The sequence below is a fragment of the Salmo trutta genome, unplaced genomic scaffold (assembly GCF_901001165.1).
Source record: "Salmo trutta unplaced genomic scaffold, fSalTru1.1, whole genome shotgun sequence".
In the NCBI taxonomy this organism is placed as follows: Eukaryota; Metazoa; Chordata; class Actinopteri; order Salmoniformes; family Salmonidae; genus Salmo; species Salmo trutta.
The window spans coordinates 328343-348464 of NW_021822677.1; the positions used below are offsets into that span (position 1 = coordinate 328343).

General features: G+C 41.1%; 1 protein-coding gene across 1 annotated transcript; it reads right to left on the bottom strand.

Annotated features, from left to right (window-relative positions):
- Positions 1-491: 491 nt before the first annotated feature.
- Positions 492-15707, bottom strand: LOC115183191 (globoside alpha-1,3-N-acetylgalactosaminyltransferase 1-like). Its single transcript, XM_029744532.1, has 7 exons — positions 15436-15707; positions 14588-14626; positions 14445-14504; positions 9035-9088; positions 4700-4732; positions 4067-4201; positions 492-1432 (listed from the first exon to the last, which is right to left on the bottom strand). Exons 1-7 carry the CDS (start codon positions 15501-15503, stop codon positions 742-744), a joined length of 1080 nt encoding a protein of 359 aa, XP_029600392.1. The 5' UTR covers positions 15504-15707; the 3' UTR covers positions 492-741.
- Between the last annotated feature and the right edge of the window lie 4415 nt (positions 15708-20122).

Genomic DNA, 20122 nt, shown 5'->3' on the forward strand with positions numbered 1-20122 from the left:
CTCTAGCGGGTCACTGAACACACCTTCCACGTCGTTCATTACTTTCCATTGAACCCATAGCCCCTCGTTGATTATCCCTCACATAACATTGATTAGATGGTATGACTTGAATTGAAGGATTTTCCCTTTTGCCTTGACATTGGCAGGATGTTTTTACACAAGGAAGGGAATCCTCCATATTACCTTTTTAAAAGGGTATTTTTCTTTGTTTTCTTACAGTTTAGAGTATATGTATTGTGGTTAGGGGTTGTTTCTGGACTGGAATGCCAGGTCCACTTTGACATTATGCTGAAGTTTTTCTAAATGGAAATTCAGTCCACCACTGTGTCTTGTCTGATGTACACATCTATGGATGGAATCCTTGCAACATTCCCTATTTCTCCACTAAACCACTGGTTTGTTACTCATACACCGCATATCGTTGTAACAGGGGAGATGTTGTTTTTAGTTAGGCTATAGAAAATATAACAAGTAGTGAAATAACACAAACATTCTGAAAGCGGTTAAATATTTATTTCAAGAAAAATACACAGCCAAGCTGTCTTCCTCAGGGTATAAAGCAAAGTGTATGTATTTCACCAAGAGAAAATGAATGGCGCCAGACATCTGTATACCCAATGTGACATTTTATGCCTTTCCCTAACCTTAACCCAAACCTCAGTGAAGCAATACCTGAAATTAACCTAACATTAAGCATAATCAATAGTTTTTTTCGGCCGGTTGAATATCCAATTCCTAGTCCTATACATTGGGACGAATTTCAGCATAGTTTTTAATGACAGTAGAGAAGCGAATGACTTTGACCTCTTTGGTTTTGGTCTTCTTGTCATCCCACTGGTACTCTGGAGACAACAGCTTGCTGGGCTTGTTGTAAAGCAGGTACCTGTTGAGGTGACTCTCCTCCTGCCAGGCAGCCTCGATGGAATTCCTCGCGTCCTCTTCAAGCTGGTTCCGACATACCTTTGTTAGTGTGTACACATCCTCCACGGACCCTCCGAACACAGCCCCGGTGTAGTAGTAGTCTCCCTCATCCATGGGGATGTAGGCTGTCGAGGCTGGACGCCGTTCATATGTGAAGTGGTCACGGGTCGCCTGGTAAAACCATGGGTGAATCACAGCAACCAGCCTGCCCAGAGACTCGGCCCCCCAGCGAGCATGAAACTTGCTGTACACGTCCAGACAGAAGATGTAGTCGGCCTCCCTGCTGATCTGACGTTCGATGGCTGTCTGAATGGTCTTCATCTTCCGGGCTGATATCTCCTGCCAGCGGTTTGAACCTGGGACCTGGATCACACTCAAATGTCTCCCCTGGGACAGGTTCACTGATGGAACATCGTCGGGACGATCAGTGAACACATAGTAGCGCACGTTGAAGTCGACCATGAAGTGCTTCTCTGCTGTTTCCAGGAAATCTTGGAGAAAGCGGACGTATCTGTCAGAATTTAAAGACACACAGGTAACTGACAAAATATAGGAAACATAAACATAAAGGGTACTTAATAGAGAGTTGGACCACCACCAGCCACCTTGGGCCACCACCACCAGCCACCTTGGGCCACCACCAGCCACCTTGGGCCACCACCAGCAACCTTGGGCCACCACCAGCCACCTTGGGCCACCACCAGCCACATTGGGCCACCACCAGCCACCTTGGTCCACCACCAGCCACCAGAACAGCTCTAATGCACTTTGGCAAAGATTCTACAAGTGTCTGAAACTCTGTCGGAGGGATAATTTGGTGTTTTGTTGATGGTGGTGGAAACACTATCTCAGGCTCATTTGGATTGAGATCTGGTGACTGGCATATGGTTTACATCGTTTTCATGCTCATCAAACCATTAGGTGACCACTTGTGCCCTGTAAATGGGGGCATTGTTGATCTGGGGGCATAGCCATGGTAGCAAAAAGAATGACTGAAATAATGGTCAGCCCAGCCTTTTTATACATGACCGTTAGCATAATGGGATGTTCATTGCTTAATTAACTCAGAAACCACACCTGTGTGAAAGCACCTGCATTCAATATATTTGTATCCCTCATTTACTAGTGTTTTCCACTATTTTGTCAGTTACCTGTACATAACATAAGGGTTTAAAACCTCTTACATCTAGACGTTCCACTAGCGGAACACCTGCTCCATTATCCAATGGTGGGCGGGGCGCGAAATACAAACTCCTCAAAAATCCCAAAACTTCCATTTTTCAAACATATGACTATTTTACACCATTTTAAAGACAAGACTGTCCTTTATCTAACCACACTGTCCGATTTCAAAAAGGCTTTACAACGAAAGCAAAACATTAGATTATGTCAGCAGAGTACCCAGCCAGAAATAATCAGACACCCATTTTTCAAGCTAGCATATAATGTCACAAAAAACAAAACCACAGCTAAATGCAGCACTAACCTTTGATGATCTTCATCAGATGACAATCCTAGGACATTATGTTATACAATAGATGCATGTTTTGTTCATTCAAGCTCATATTTATATCAAAAAACTTTTTACATTAGCATGTGACGTTCAGAACTAGCATACCCCCCGCAAACTTCCAGTGAATTTACTAAATTACTCACGATAAACGTTCACAAAAAACATAACAATTATTTTAAGAATTATAGATACAGAACTCCTCTATGCACTCGCTATGTCCGATTTTAAAATAGCTTTTCGGTGAAAGCACATTTTGCAATATTCTGAGTACATAGTCCAGCCATCACGGGCTAGCTATTTAGACACCCACCAAGTTTAGCCCTCACAAAACTCCAATTTACTATAAGAAAAATGTTATTACCTTTGCTATCTTCGTCAGAATGCACTCCCAGGACTTCTACTTCAATAACAAATGTTGGTTTGGTTCAAAATAATCCATAGTTATATCCAAATAGCGGCGTTTTGTTTGTGCGTTCAAGACACTAACCAAAAGGTAAATAAGGGTCACGCGCACGGGGCATATCGTGACAAAAAAATTCTAAATATTCCATTACCGTACTTCGAAGCATGTCAACCGCTGTTTAAAATCAATTTTTATGTGATTTTTCTCGTAAAAAAGCGATAATATTCCGACCGGGAAACCCTGTATACGTTCAAGGAAATTAAGATAAAGTAAACATGGATCGGCCCGTGCACGCCCGTGCACGCCCATCCATTCTCATTGTCCACTGATCGACCACTTACAAAAGGCGCTAATGTTTTTCAGCCTGGGGCTCCAAAGCAACCAGTCAAATTTCTGCCGCCTTCTGAGAGCCTATGGGAGCGTTAGAAAATGTCACGTCATGCCAGAGATCCCCTGTTTTTGGTTAGAGATGATCAAGAAGTCAAAGAAATGGTCAGAGAGGGCCCTTCCTGTTTTGAATCTTCTCAGGTTTTGGCCTGCCAAATGAGTTCTGTTATACTCACAGACACCATTCAAACAGTTTTAGAAACTTTGGAGTGTTTTCTATCCAAAGCTAATAATTATATGCATATTCTAGTTTCTGGGCAGGAGTAATAATCTGATTAAATCGGGTACGTTTTTTATCCGGCCGTGAAAATACTGCCCCCTATCCATAACATGCCAGAAACCCTCTGTAACTGTATGGTCATTCTCATAGGACTGTATAGGACATACTCAACCGTTTCTGAACAGAAATTACAGTTTACCAGGAAATAAACAAAGTACAGTTATTCAAATCTTAGCCAAGCTGTGAATCATGACATCATGATATTGTATTACCTGCCATGTGACATTAGCTGGTTATGTCCTCATACACTGAGTGGTTTTTTGTTGTCTTGCCCATTCACCATCGGAATGGCACACATACACAATCCATGTCTCAAATGTGTCGAGGCTTAACAATCCTTATTTAACCTGTCTCTTCCCCTTCATCTACACTGATTGAAGTGGATTTAACAAGTGACATCAATAAGGGATCATAGCTTTCACCTGGATTCACCTGGTCAATCTGTTATGGAGAAAGCACGTGTTCATAATGTTTTGTACACTCAGTGTAGTTTTAATGTTGTAAAAATATTGATAGTTTCATTTCCCTTTTGAATATTTGGGAAAAGTTGTACGCTACTCACTTTCCAACGGCAAACACTGTGGTTGCTATGGTGAGGTTCATGGACTTGTAGATTATGTCGACGAGGTCAGGGTCAAAGGTTCCTTCCCAGACGATGGGTGCCAACCATGGGGTGACTGCCACCACATCAGTACGACTAAAGAAACAGAACAAGATCAAGCCTGACTGTGTTGTACTGATTATGATCTCAATATTTACAGATATACAGATCAAACCTGACTGTGTTGTACTGATTATGATCTCAATGTTTACAGATATACAGATCAAACCTGACTCTGTGTTGTACTGATTATGATCTCAATGTTTACAGATATACAGATCAAGCCTGACTGTATTGTACTGATTATGATCTCAATGTTTACAGATATACAGATCAAGCCTGACTGTATTGTACTGATTATGATCTCAATGTTTACAGAGATACAGATCAAACCTGACTGTGTTGTACTGATTATGATCTCAATGTTTACAGATATACAGATCAAGCTGGAATGTGTTGTACTGATTATGATCTCACTATTTTTGCAATTAAAGGCCCATGAAAAGGTGTATCTATGTGTGGTATACCAGGCTACACACTGATGTGGAAGATAACAATGATAAGTAACTAACATAAGATAACAACACTACTCACCCCACCAAGACACTGGGCTGCTTGTACAATAGCCTGGGAGAACAAAACGTAATTCATTAGTTAATGAAGATATGGGCTGATGTTATTGCTCTCTCAAAAAAAGGTGCTAGTACCAAAAAGGAGTTTTAACTTCACTATAAGGGAAATCCTTTTTTGGGCTGTGGAGAACCTTTTGATATCTGTTTTTTTGGATAATAATTCATAAAAAAATGGAATAATAGGATAGTAGTTAATCTAGGTTGCTTTTAAAAAAAAATGTATAAGGGTGGTTGCGATAATAGTAATTTCCGTGTAGTTTTTTAATCCACGTGGTTTCGCCCTTGGATGTAAACATGAGGTTTGTGGAGAACTGATTTGGGGGGGTTGGTAATTAGGTAGTGGTGTGTTCTCCAGAGGCTGTGAGATTTAGTGACGTTAAGACTCTTTAAGTTAGAGTGATTGAGGTTTGTGTGTGGGGTTTTCTGTGGTCATTTTTTTTTTAAACAATGTTAAATGATGAAATGTCAGGTAGTGATGTTACGTTTGATACTGGAGCTCTGTGGCAGTACCCCGTCCAGAGCTTCCGACGACAGTGCCCCGTCCAGAGTGTCCGACGACAGTACCCCGTCCAGAGCTTCCGACGACAGTGCCCCGTCCAGAGCTTCCGACGACAGTGCCCCGTCCAGAGTGTCCGACGTGTCCGACGTCTCCAGTCTAGTGCGTGGGGCTGGTTTTCAGTGTTCTATATTAAAAGTTAACATGAGCACTCAACCCGCTGCACCTTGGTCCCTTTCATACGACGACCGTTAAACCTGCATCGAAATCGCTAAGCAGTTTATTTTGAAGCAGTGTGCCGATGCTTGTATCGCTTTATCGTAAACATGTGTTCAATGACGTCCAAAGCTTCGAAAACAACCACCTGATTGGTTTGGTATTGGTTTTGGTGGAAGACCAAAAGTCTGCACTACGGCGTGTGCCACTTCATTTATAATCATTTGACGATTAAACGATGAAATGTTTGTGGAGGACTGATTTGGGGTTGGTAACTTTTGACTAGTAATTCATTTGATTAATATTACGGTGTTTTCTATTCCATGAAAAATGAAAAAACCTCTGGGTTTCTGTTAGGATGGAACGGAAAATGTGGCGCTGTACAACGTGACGGTCGGCAGTTCAGTACTGGGCTATTTAGCTAAAGAAACCCTGTGTAGTGCGGACAGGAAACCGGGGTTCAATTCCCTGACGGGGAAGAAGGAGTAGGCTGTCCTTGTAAATAATAATTTGTTCTTAACTGATTCCATATGTGTTATTTCATAGTTGTGATGTCTTCACTATTATTCTACAATGTAGAAAATAGTAAAAATAAAGACAAATCCTGGAATGAGTAGGTGTGTCCAAACTGGTACTCTAAAGCTACATTCAAATCTTTTAATTTGACAAGTTAATTAATTTAACTCGTACATTTCTTCCCAGTATGTCTTTAGTCTTTTGGCCCGTTGTCATCCCATCCCTCCTGACAGTCCCACTGCATGCTTCCAGAGGGAGGAGAGAGAGGATTGGACTGAACTTCAAAGATAAGAGAATAATGAATCTCAGCAGCGTGCCACCAAATCTGCCTTTACTCTTTTGGACAGTAATGGTCATTTTCTTGTAGTTGTGGTCTGCTTTTTTGTATTTTGGACTGTATGTATGGCCTACATACTAGTATAGGCCTATGTAACTGTGTCATGTTGGTGCAATATTTTAAATTCATTTTCAACTGGGAAGCCATCCCTCTTGTGGCTCCTTTGTCTCTGTGTCCAATTGTTTGCATTGTTTGCATTGTGTGTGTGTGTGTGTGTGTGTGTGTGTGTGTGTGTGTGTGTGTGTGTGTGTGTGTGTGTGTGTGTGTCCAGACATTGTCCAAATAATTGTATTCATTATGGTGGAAAACTGCTCCTATCTCCTAATCTGAGATGCTTTGTGGACAGAGTTGATCTTGCTGCTGCTGTCTCTCACCTGGCCAGTTGTGAAGGGCCAGTTTACAATGCCCTTGACCTGCTACGTCCAGTATGGGAAGGGAGCTCACTGAAGGAGTTACGACATTTACAGAGTTTGTTTCTGAGAGAGGGCTGTGAGATGATGTGCTTAATGTCACCAGCAGGGAATTTGTAACAAAGTGTTATTTTTTGGTGTATTTATTTTGCATTACAGTAATGTAGATTTGTAAAATGTGTCAACTGTAATGATCTTACAGCAATATTGATCCCTTTATATTCATTTATGTTATTCCCCACAGAGAAGATGAGGATTCCCCCCCCCCCACTGCTGTCTCTAATGCTGCCTGTACTGAAGGTTCAACCTCCATCACTCCACAAAGACCCCAGTCCTCTTCCACTACCCCCACCGCGGGCACTGGCACCACTCCCCTCTCAACCAGTTCATCTTGACCCTCAGTTTCCTGTAATCCACGATCAGCTCCTTTGTCTTGCTGATGTTGAGGGAGAGGTTTTTGTCCTGGCACCAAACTGCCAGGTTTCTCTAAGCTGTCTCGTCAGTATGCGAATTGGAGTGGGTCCAGGGTGTCTGGGATGATGGTGTTGATCTGAGCCATGACCAGCCTTTCAAACGATTTCATGGACACAAATGTGAGTGCTACGGTGCAATAGTCATTTAGAAGGAAAAGGGGATACTTAGTCGGTTGTACAACTGAATGCATTCAACTGAAATATGTCTTCCGCATGTAACCCAATCCCTCTGAATCCAAGAGGTGCGGGGGGCTGCCTTACTCAACATCCACATCATCGGCACCCGGGGAACAGTGAGTTAACTGCCTTGCTCAGGGACAGCTTAACTTGGCGTTCTTGAGTACAGGGATTATGGTGGTCTGCTTGAAACTTCTGGACATTACAGACTGGGCCATGGAGAGGTTGAAAATGTCAGTGAAGATACTTGCCAGCTGGTCAGCGCATGCTCTGAGTACACGTCGTGGTAATCCATCCCGGTCCTGCAGCCTTGTGAATGTTAACCTGTTTCAAGGTCTTACTCACATTGGCTATGGAGAGTGTAATCACACAGTTGTCCGTAACAGCTGGTGCTCTCATTCATGGTTCAGTGTTGCTTGCCTCGAAGCGAGCATAGAAGGCCTTTAGCTTGGTTGTTAGGCTCGCGTCACTGGTGCAGCTTGCGTCTGGGTTTCCCTTCGTAATCCGTAATAGTTTCCAAGCCCTGCCACATCTGACGAGCAACAGAGCCGGTGTAGTAGGATTCAATCTTAATCCTGTATTGATGCTTTGCCTGTTTGATGGTTCGTCTGAGGGCTTTGTGAGATTTCCGGATTAGTGTCCCACTCTTTGAAAGCGGTAGCTCTAGCCTTTAGCTTAGTGCAGATGTTGCCTTTAATCCATGACTGTTGTTTAGGATATGTACGTACGGTCACTGTTGGGACGACGTTGTCGATGCATAATCCAATCGGTGCAAAACAGTCCTGAAACTTACTTTCTGCTATGGACAACTTCCGTATCGCTGGTACATCCTATTTGAGTTTTTGCTTGTAAACAGAAATTAAGAGGATGGTGTTATGGCCAGATTTGCCAAATGCAAGGTGAGGAAGAGCTTTGTATGTGTCTCTGTGTGTAGAATAGCGGTGATCTAGAGGATTTTTTTGCATGTTGTCTGTTGATAAATGGATTTCGTCTGCTTGAGATTGGAGTCTGCGGTTTGATGGCTGGTCTGGTGGAATAGTTAACTGTTTGTCTGTGTCCTTGTGTTTGGGGAAGGGGTTGGGTCTGGGCTGGCAGTTGCTGGGTGGAGCTGGTATTTGTAGTTGGCCTGTATCCTTGTGTTGTGGGAGAAGTGGGATCTACTGTACCCCAATGAGTGAAAATACATTTCCAAAAAGTATCTAATCCCCCCCAACCCCATACCCGCTTCAACTTTACCCCCAACACTTTTAGAGTGATCTATTTACATGCTGGTAACAGATAGTCATGTAGCGTTAGTAAGACTTTGATCAGGACTAAGTGGCTGACATGATCTTCACTGACCACAATGAGAATAGATTGTGTTTGTGATGTATCATTGCTTATCAGACAATTTCCATCACATAAATATTCTTACAAATCAGATGTCTGCAGCATCAGAGGATATCATTATGTTTAAATGCGCAAGAGATTTTCATCCATGTGGATAAAAAAACGACATTTAAATTCCACTAATTGTTTTGTTCTAGAAATTGTTGCTGATGTACTCAGAGCCAGATTCATTGCGTTGAAGAAACTAACATCCTTGGGCGTGGCGTAGAGTTTGGCCAGGAGCATGGAGTTTGGGTAGCCAGCCAAATGGTGAATGATGGTACAGTAAAATACTGATACGCACCTTTCTGGAGAGACAATGTTCTGTACTCTGCTCCTCAATATGGGCTTACTCAGCCTGTATGAATAGAAAGACATAGTACAATGATTAATGACAGCTATGGCTGTGCAGTATACATAATACACATACTGTACCTGTGTAGCTCTTAGTGATGGGCACCGATATGGAAACTCTATATCGATGTCAGTTGCATTTTTTTCAAACTGATATTAATGTCATATCGATTTTATGAATAACCAATTTATACATCATATTGGCTTTATGAATAACCAATTTATACATCATATCGATTTTATGAATAACCAATTTATACATCATATTGGTTTTATGAATAACCAATTTATACATCATATTGGCTTTATGAATAACTAATTTATACATCATATTGGTTTAATGAATAACCTGAGGGTGTGCTAGCGAATCCGATGCCTCTTCCATAGAGCTAAAAACCATTGATGTTACAGATGCTGTGAGACATGCAAGCTGAGACCGGATCAAAGACTGTTGTGTTGTGGACAAACAATTTCCTCTATGTTTTTTTATTTAAATTCCAAGTAGAATAGCAGCCTTTATGAGAATTATAATAGTAATAACATTGTATCTAAAGATGATTAAAAAACTAAATCCATCCTGAACACTTAACTAACTCTCCCAACTTCACACACACACACACACACACACACACACACACACAGGAGGGGGAAGCGGCAGGAGAGGGAGAAAAATATTATAAAGTAGAGAATCCCACACACGTGCAGAAGGTTAATTTGTTTTGCCACCAGGAAGAAGAGTCCGATGTTTTCAGCAACTCAGCCAATAAATTGGGAATAACATTGACACAGTTGTAATGTTTCATTGTCTGTTCACTTCCATGGCTTTGTGAAGTCCAGACAACTGCATGCTGATTTCCCATCAGGACAACTGGGAATCTTCTGTCGGCATAACTTTATTTCAACAAACATAGTTGTTAATGGATAGTTCATGGATAGCCTACTCACAGACACAATGAGACAACCAATACATGATGCTTTAACCTTAATACACATTGGAAACTGTTGAGCATGAAAAACCCAGCAACGTTGCAATTCTTGACACAAACCGGTGAGCCTCTCACCTACTACCAAACCCCGTTCAAAGACACTTAAATCTTTTGTTTTTTCCATTCACCCTTTGAATGGCAAACATATGCAATCCATGTCTCAATTCTCTCGAGTTTTATAAATCCTTCTTTAACCTGTCTCCTCCCCTTCATCTACACTGATTGAAGTGGATTTAGTAAGTGACATCAGTAAGGGATCATAGCTTTCATCTGGATTCACCTGTCAGTTTATGTCATGGAAAGACACAGTGTCCTTAATGTTTGGACACTCAGTGTGTAAACGCAACATGTGAAGTGTCGGTCCCATGTTTCATGAGCTGAAATAAAAAATCTCCGAAATGTTATTTCTCTCAAATGTTGTGCACAAATGTGTTTACATCCCTGTTGGTGAGCATTTCTCATTTGCCAAGATATCCATCCACCTGACAGGTTTGTCATATCAAGAAGCTGATTAAAGATCATTACACAGGTGCACCTTCTGCTGGGGACAATAAAAGGCCACTCTAAAATTTAGTTTTGTCACACAACACAATGCTACAGATGTCTCATGTTTTGAGGGAGTGTGCAATTGGCATGCTGACTGTCCACCAGAGCTACTGCCAGAGAATTGAATGTTCATTTCTCTACCATAAGCCGCCTCCAACGTTGTTTTAAAGAATTTGGTAGTATGTCCAACAGGCTCCAAGTGTGAGCCAAGTCAGGAAGAACTGGTACTCACTAAGCAAGTAGTGTGATGTCCGATACACACATATGGTTTTGATTAAGTATTGTAGTTTGTTAAACCATTTTTTCACAATGTGAAAACAACCAAACCAAATGGAAAAAATACTATGGAACAAATAATCAAACCTTGATTTCACTATAGCAAACAAACTGTAAGAAAATGCCCCTTTTTTATGCATGCCATTGTGATAACAACAGACTGATCCAAATTGCTAGTTGGGTCATGGGGTTGGGATTTACCGATGGGTCTGGGTTTGTTGGAACCAAAGCTAATGGTTGTTGGTTTGCTCTTAGTGGGACTATAATCTGTTGGTTTTATCCAGTTGAACCTCTGAACCAGTTTGAAAGCAATGGGAAGCTTGTTGATGGCCCATCAGCAGGCCGTTAAGTATGCTACGTTGAAGGACTATGAGATGGTTTTGTTCCTCCAGGAACAGTCATGTATGCTCTCTTTCATAATAGTGTAGGGCAGTGCTTCTCAATTATTTTCTGTTACGCCCCCCTAGGAAGAAGTAAACATTTTGCGCCCCCCAACTCTCCGCCGCGACTGTAAATAGTATAATTTGTCTATAAAATTGTTATAAGTACACCTCTGCATAATATTGTTTGCTTATTAACATTAAAGAAAAAGAAAAAAGAAAAAAATATAGATCAACTTACAACAAAGAATAACTTTATTAACATTGTTTTTTTAGTTTGTAACAGAAAAGACTTCAAGTGCATCAATTTGCCTGAAATGTAAAAAAAAATTCAACTCTTATTTACACTGTAAACATTTTTTGACCATTTGATACTGAAAAATAAAATATCAATAAATAATAATAAATTCAAATTGATCAGCAACATTAACTCAGGAGCACAATATATGAAACATTTTGACCTATAAAACAAAAATGAATAAAACAATTTGTGCTGATTTTTTTTTAATCAAAATGAGGAAGTCAGGATTAATGGCTACAATGAGCACGTTTTGCAGAGCACAGCTTTTCCAAGCGGGTTTGAATTATGATACATGATACTGCAACTCTCAGCTCCTGCTCAATGTTTAGCTGGGACCTGTACTTGGTCTTCAGTGCAGCAACAGCAGAGAAGCCAGTGTCACAAAGATAAGATGTTGCAAAAGGAAGAAGAATGCCCCTCTGCCCTAAGAGTGGATACTGCCTCTCTACACTCAGCCAGAATTCACCCAGTCGCTGTGATGTGAACCTCAGTCTCAATGTGGAGTCAGACGTCATATCAATAAACTGGTCCTCAGTTTTTATTTTTGCAGCACTTGCGTCGTCCAGCATGACAGAGACCATGTCTAATGCTGCAGGCAGTATCAGCTCCTCTGCTATGCAGTGGGGTTTTTTGCACTGAGCAGTTTGGTTCGCCACCTTATATGATGCTAACAGTGCTCGCTGGTTTACTGAAGTAGCATTCACAAAGCGGGACGATTGTTGACAATATTCGGCACGTTTTCGCTGAAAAAACTCAAGCGGCTTATCAGCGTGATTGGGGTGTAATGTCTTTAAGTGACGCCTTAATTTATTTGTCTTCATGCTGTCCGCTGCCAACATTTTTAGACACAGTAAACATACCGGTCTTTCCTCGTCTCCCACCGTAGTCACAGTGAAGCCAAGCGCTACATACACTTCGTCATATTTCCTCGTCTTAGCTTTCGGGAGACTTACGTTTGTCTCATTATCTCCATCTCTCTCCGCCTTTCTTCTCATCCCTGTTAAATATTTTTTCATGGTGTCTCTTAAGGGTTTGTTATCTGCACTTCATATCTCCTGCTCTGTGCTGTGTGCTCTTGTTCGGTAAAAAAAAAAAAAACTACTCCCCGCTGCAAGAAAAAGCATGTTCCCCGGGGTCACACGCCCCCCCTGGCATCGCTCCGAGCCCCCCCAGGGGGGCGCGCCCCACTATTTGAGAAGGACTGGTGTAGGGTAACAGCAACAATGAACCAATATCACAATGTGTCTTGTTCACATCCTTATTGGTGCTCACCATTAGTAACTGTGTACAGTACATCTCTGTTATCCTGTGTGGGCTAGGGGGCAGTATTTTCACGGCCGGATGAAAAACGTACCCAATTTAAACAGGTCACTACTCTGGCTCAGAGACTAGAATATGCATATTATTAGTAGATTTGGATAGAAAACACTCTGAAGTTTCTAAAACTGTTTGAATGGTGTCTGTGAGTATAACAGAACTCATATGGCAGGCAAAAACTTGAGAAAAATCCAACCAGGAAGTGGATTGTAGTTTTTCAAGACTGGGCCTATTCAGTATACAGTGACTTAGGGTTCAATTTGCACTTACTAAGGCTTCCACTATATGTCAACAGTCTTTAGAACGTGTTTCAGGCTTTTGCAGTCAACAGAGAGCGATCAAGACCTCCTGGAGTCTGATGACCGAGAGAATGACAGGCCACAATTACGCGCATTCACGTGAGGAGGTAGCTGTGTTCCAAAACGTTTTTCAAGACACTGGAATCGTCCGGTTGGAATATTATTGAAGTTCTAAGTTAAAAAGGCCCTAAAGATTGATGTTTTACAACGTTTGACATGTTTCGACGAACGTAAATATAACTTTTTGTCGTGAAATTTTCGGTGCGCTTCCTACATTTGGAGTAGCTTACTGAACGCACAAACAACAAGGAGTTATTTGGACATAAATTATGGACTTTATCGAACAAAACAACATTTATTGTGTAACCCTAACCCTTTATTGTGGACCTGGGATTGCTGGAAGTGCCTTCTGATGAAGATCATCAAAGGTAAGTGAATATTTCTAATGCTATTTATGATTTTAAATGACTCCAAAATGGCGGGCATCTGTATTGCCTGCTGTTGTTTTCTGAGCGCCGTACTCAGATTATTGCAAAGTGTGCTTTCCCCGTGAAGCCTTTTTGAAATCTGTCACAGCGGTTGCATAAAGGAGATGTTCATCTATAATTCTTTGAATAACAGTTTAATATTTTATCAACGTTTATGATGAGAATTTTTGTAAATTGCTGTGCTGATTCACCGGCAGTATTGGAGGCAAAATATTTTCTGAACGTCACGCGCCAATGTAAAATGCTGTTTTTGGATATAAATATGAACTTTATGGAACAAAACATACATGTATTGTGTAACATAATGTCCTAGGAGTGTCATCTGATGAAGATCGTCAAAGGTTAGTGCTTCATTTCGCTGTGTTTTGGGTTTTATTGACACATGTCCTTGCTTGGAAAATGGCTGTGATTATTTTTGTCTATGTACTCTCCTAACATAATCTAATGTTTTTCTTTCGCTGTAAAGCCTTTTTGAAATCGGATAATGTGGTTACATCAAGGAGACGTGTATCTTTAAAATGGTTTAAAATAGTCGTATGTTTGAGAAAGCTGAATTATGACATTTTGTTGTTTTTCAATTTGCCGCCCTGATATTTCACTGGCTGTGTCCCGCAGGTGGGACGCTACCGTCCCACCTAGCCCATAGAAGTGATGTCATCTCTGAAAATGATCTAACGGGTAACATTAAGGAAATAGAAAGGAGTGTTTATTAAAAGTATCAAGTACCATGACTTGTTGCGAGAATTTCTCAGTTTATATCAACTAACCAGGTGTTCCTCTGGTCCTCATCAACTGGGATATGTATTTTGGAAGTGTCAAACCAAACCCTGTGAATAAGAATCAATCAGAAAATCCATATCACATTATAGCTTCATTAGGGTGTAATAAATTAACAGAAACTTGAGCTTACATGTTTTGCCTTTCATTGAAGTGGTTGAAGACCACATACCTTTGGGGAGAGAGGAGAGAATCAGTTCAAGTCTGTCATGGAAACCCTTTCAGCCCACTATGCTATGAAACCACACGCTATTACAGAGACTGACATTATCCAAGGATTTAGGAACATCATAGTTTTCCCTAAATATTGCAAATCTTTGGAAGATACTATCTTTATTAAGACCAGAATTATGCTATTTACACTTTGTAGTCAACTTTGGCCCTTGAATCAATGTTTGACTAATATTGATGCCACAGGATGATTTCAACCAGTGAAGTTGTTTTTCTGGTTCAGATCCTCTATAAGGTGGGTATTGCAAGTATACTTTAAGGTGGGACAAATTAGCACGCAAAGTACACTTAGTTGACATGAAATAGTACAAAAACACTACTTGAATTCTACTTTAAATGTAGGTGTCCCAAAGTAACACCATTTAAGTAACATTAAATACATGCATAGTATATAAAAATACAATCATGAAAAGTATACTGACATAGTACACCAAAGCTAGATAAAGTGCACCTTTAGTGTACATGGGATATGCTAGCGACATTACTATTTGCAATTATCTTTCAGTGCCACTACAAATTCACCGAATGTATATAGAGAACACTCAAATAAAATCTTTCAAGTACAGTTTAAGGTGGGTATTACAAACACTTTCAGGTGGGTCAGTATACTTTACATGAAATTGTACTATAACATCACTTTAATTCAACTTCAATTTATTTAGTACAGATTTAGCTGTTCCAAAATAACACCATTTACATACACACATAGTACATGCATAGTAATTACATAAAATATAGAAAAACACATACCCCAGAAGCAAGAAGATTCCAACAATGATAAGGAGAACAAACTGCTTTGCATTTGAACTGAAACGCATTGTTCTTCCAATAGTGTCAGCAAATATTTAGTTTATCCTACACTAGAAGCAATGTCCAATCAAATGAAGATATCTCAAATGAAACTAGTGGATCTAATCAGCACGCCTAGTCAAATGAGGAGGAGGAGCCTCAGCCCTTTGAACTGTACCTCCATGGACATATACACACATCACCACGGTAACCCACACCCAAACCAGAAATAACCTGAAAATAGAGTCCTTTACCAACCAACCCTAACCAGTTGTACATGTAGTGTCCATCCAAATAAGAAAGTAGAGTCAAATATGACCAAATAAGGTCAAATAAGGTAAAATAAGGCCTCATATTTAGCTTAAATTAGGATTCCTAATGATCTACTCTTCTCGGGGACCAAACAGGAAACAACAACAAATACATAACCTACATAATATACATAGCACTAAATTTACATTACAATGTAGTCATTTAGCAGACACTCCCATGGATTGGCAACAAGTGTAATATTAAATAACTCTTTCAACAGTAAGTAAATCCTTGGCGAGAACTTAGGTCCTAGTTAAAGTTATTTGTTGTAAGTTAAAAAGTCAGATATCAAATGTACATTCTGTCCTTTGTTTGCAAATACAGGTTTCTCTATCTGGTGATCTCTCCCTTAACCCAGTCTCAGGGGCTCTTAAAGGGACAGACACCCATTTAACATGAACATCACATCCCTCCTAACTTCTCAAAGACAAAACCTTTTGGACATTTGTTCAACAGCAGTAATAATAATAATAATAATAATAATAATAATAAATAGATGGTAAAATGTACATGAAGTACAATTTATGAGACTTGCTTTAACTCTAAAAGTATTTCGTGGTAATGGTAGAAGTTTTTAAAATGTTTTAAATAACTATTTAAAGCGAAGCAGTTTTAAGTATGTTTGGTTTTGTGTCTGCAGTATTAATGCTGGTGACTGGTTATAGTTGAAAAGGTAGGTAGATTAACATTATAGTAGTATTAGTGTCTGCAGTAGTAATTCTGGTGACTGGCTATAGTTGAAAAAGTAGGTAGATGAAAAGTTAAAATAGCCGGAACATATGAAAGCTGTTTCGGTGTTTCTAGCTTGAACAGTTTAAGACTTCCTGCTGGTGAGTTATTTCATGGAAATGTATGCACATATACAGTACCAATCAAACCATTTGGACAGACCTACTCATTCCAGGTACATTTTTTATTTTTACTATTATCTTCTTTGTAGAATAATAGTGAAGACATCAAAACTATGAAATAACACATATGGAATCATGTAGTAATTAAACAAATCAAAATAGATTTTATACTTGAGATTCTTCAAAGTAGCCACCTTAGCCACCAGTAGTTTGCCTTGATGACAGCTTTGCTCACTCTTGACAGGGGAAAAACCCTTGAATTAGTATACATTCATTCATACAGCCAGAAGAAGACTGGCCACCCCTCATAGCCTGGTTCCTCTCTTGTTTTTTTCCTAGGTTTTGATTTGATTTGAGTAGGTGTGTCCAAACTTGATTGGTAATGTAGTTATGTTTGATACAAGTTAAAGAATTTAAAGAATTAAAAGTTAAGATAGCCTGAACCTGTGAACGTTGTTTTGGTGTATCTAACGTGAACAGTTCAAGAGTTGCAATTATTGTTGGTAGGTAATATATGCTGATTTATGCACATTTATGTAGTTATAATTTATAGCGCAGACCAGAGCTAGTGTGAGCCAGACCTAGCTAGCTACACCCAGGACCAGAGCTAGTGTGAACCAGACCTAGCTAGCTACACCCAGGACCAGAGCTAGTGTGAGTCAGACCTAGCTAGCTACGCTCAGGACCAGAGCTAGTGTGAGCCAGACCCAGCTAGCTACGCCCAGGACCAGAGCTAGTGTGAGCCAGACCCAACTAGCTACGCCCAGGACCAGAGCTAGTGTGAGCCAGACCTAGATAGCTACGCCCAGGACCAGAGCTAGTGTGAGCCAGACCCAGCTAGCTACGCCCAGGACCAGAGCTAGTGCGAGCCAAACCTAGATAGCGATGCACAGGACCAGAGCTAGTGTGAGCCAGGCCCAACTAGCTATGCCCAGGACCAGAGCTAGTGTGAGCCAAACCTAGCTAGCTTTGCCCAGGACCAGAGCTAGCACAGAACAGAGCAGTACAGTGCATTTGGGAAGTATACTGTTCAAAAAAATAAAGGGAACACTAAAATAACACATCCTAGATCTGAATGAATGAAATAATCTTATTAAATACTTTTTTCTTTACATAGTTGAATGTGCTGACAACAAAATCACAAAAATAATCAATGGAAATCCAATTTATCAACCCATGGAGGTCTGGATTTGGAGTCACACTCAAAATTAAAGTGGAAAACCACACTACAGGCTGATCCAACTTTGATGTAATGTCCTTAAAACAAGTCAAAATGAGGCTCAGTAGTGTGTGTGGCCTCCACGTGCCTGTATGACCTCCCTACAACGCCTGGACGTGCTCCTGATGAGGTGGCGGATGGTCTCCTGAGGGATCTCCTCCCAGACCTGGACTAAAGCATCCGCCAACTCCTGGACAGTCTGTGGTGCAACATAGCGTTGGTGGATGGAGCGAGACATGATGTCCCAGATGTGCTCAATTGGATTCTGGTCTGGGGAACGGGCAGGCCAGTCCATAGCATCAATGCCTTCCTCTTGCAGGAACTGCTGACACACTCCAGCCACATGAGGTCTAGCATTGTCTTGCATTAGGAGGAACCCAGGGCCAACCGCACTAGCATATGGTCTCACAAGGGGTCTGAGGATCTCATCTCGGTACCTAATGGCAGTCAGGCTACCTCTGGCGAGCACATGGAGGGCTGTGCGGCCCCCCAAAAAATGCCACCCCACACCATGACTGACCCACCGCCAAACAGGTCATGCTGGAGGATGTTGCAGGCAGCAGAAAGTTCTCCACGGCGTCTCCAGACTCTGTCACGTCTGGCACGTGCTCAGTGTGAACCTGCTTTCATCGGTGAAGAGCACAGGGCGCCAGTGGCTAATTTGCCAATCTTGGTGTTCTCTGGCAAATGCCAAACGTCCTGCACGGTGTTGGGCTGTAAGCACAACCCCCACCTGTGGACGTCGGGCCCTCATACCACCCTCATGGAGTCTGTTTCTGACCGTTTGAGCAGACACGTGCACATTAAATGTGGCCTGCTGGAGGTCATTTTGCAGGGCTCTTGCAGTGCTCCTCCTGCTCCTCCTTGCACAAAGGTGGAGGTAGCTTTTTGTGCGTATGGAACATTTCTGGGATCTTTTATTTCAGCTCATGGAACCAACACCTTACATGTTGCGTTTATATTTTTGTTCAGTGTACAAGGGCTGCATCTGCTCATCTCTCCTTTGAGCCTACGACACACCATTCTGAGTACACACCAGGGGGGGACATAGACAAAAACAACACATCTTACAAGTCCTACATTCACGGACTGAAACCTATCATTGGGGTTATGTTAAATGTATTATTGTGGACATAATAATCAATAAATATTTTAGTTCCTGCCACCTTTGGACACTTTTTTCACAACGTGCTAATCTATTCCAAGCAGAAACAGTCTCACATACATTTACACAACATTTATATGGTTTCAGGGTGGAATACTTTAGTCATTATCTTTAAACATATAAATTCCTTTATCACATATGTGCGCTGAGACGTGTCATACGCACAGCGTAGATGGACAGGCTGGCCATAGCTAGCTGAAATACAAGAGGAAAGAGGAGCAGCAAACATTGGTCAAATAGTTAGGGTTAGTTGACAACGTCACGAAAACCACAAGCTCGCTTCAATGGGGAAATAAATCTGTATTGTCGTATTTCTGGATGGCCAGATATCGTTTCTATTGGCTTATATTGGACCTAAGCTTGTCGCCTTTGTGACAACGATTCCCAATGGTAGAGCAGAGGCATGAGCATCTCGTAATTAAAGAAGATCTCAGTTTTATCACCTACAACAGTGTAGGAACATAAAATCTAATCGGTTAATTCACCTGCTCTACCCAAAACGTAATAATATTCCACCTGCCCTACCCAGAACGTAATAATATTCCACCTGCTCTACCCAGAACGTAATAATATTCCACCTGCCCTACCCAGAACGTAATAATATTCCACCTGCTCTACCCAGAACATAATAATATTCCACCTGCTCTACCCAGAACGTAATAATATTCCACCTGCCCTACCCAGAACGTAATAATATTCCACCTGCTCTACCCAGAACGTAATAATATTCCACCTGCTCTACCCAGAACGTAATAATATTCCACCTGCTCTACCCAGAACGTAATAATATTCCACCTGCCCTACCCAGAACGTAATAATATTCCACCTGCTCTACCCAGAACGTAATAATATTCCACCTGCCCTACCCAGAATGTAATAATATTCCACCTGCTCTACCCAGAACGTAATAATATTCCACCTGCCCTACCCAGAACGTAATAATATTCCACCTGCTCTACCCAGAATGTAATAATATTCCACCTGCTCTACCCAGAACGTAATAATATTCCACCTGCCCTACCCAGAACGTAATAATATTCCACCTGCTCTACCCAGAACGTAATAATATTACACCTGCTCTACCCAGAACGTAATAATATT

Bases quoted from the DNA above. Each gene is read 5' to 3' on its own strand.
- LOC115183191 (XM_029744532.1), bottom strand. From the start codon at position 15,503: ATGCGTTTCAGTTCAAATGCAAAGCAGTTTGTTCTCCTTATCATTGTT. The intron at 9,089-14,444 runs GTTAGTTGATAT...CTATTCATACAG, and splicing joins GAGGACCAGAGGAACACCTG to GCTGAGTAAGCCCATATTGA. The intron at 1,433-4,066 runs GTGAGTAGCGTA...AAATTCTGACAG, and splicing joins ACAGTGTTTGCCGTTGGAAA to ATACGTCCGCTTTCTCCAAG.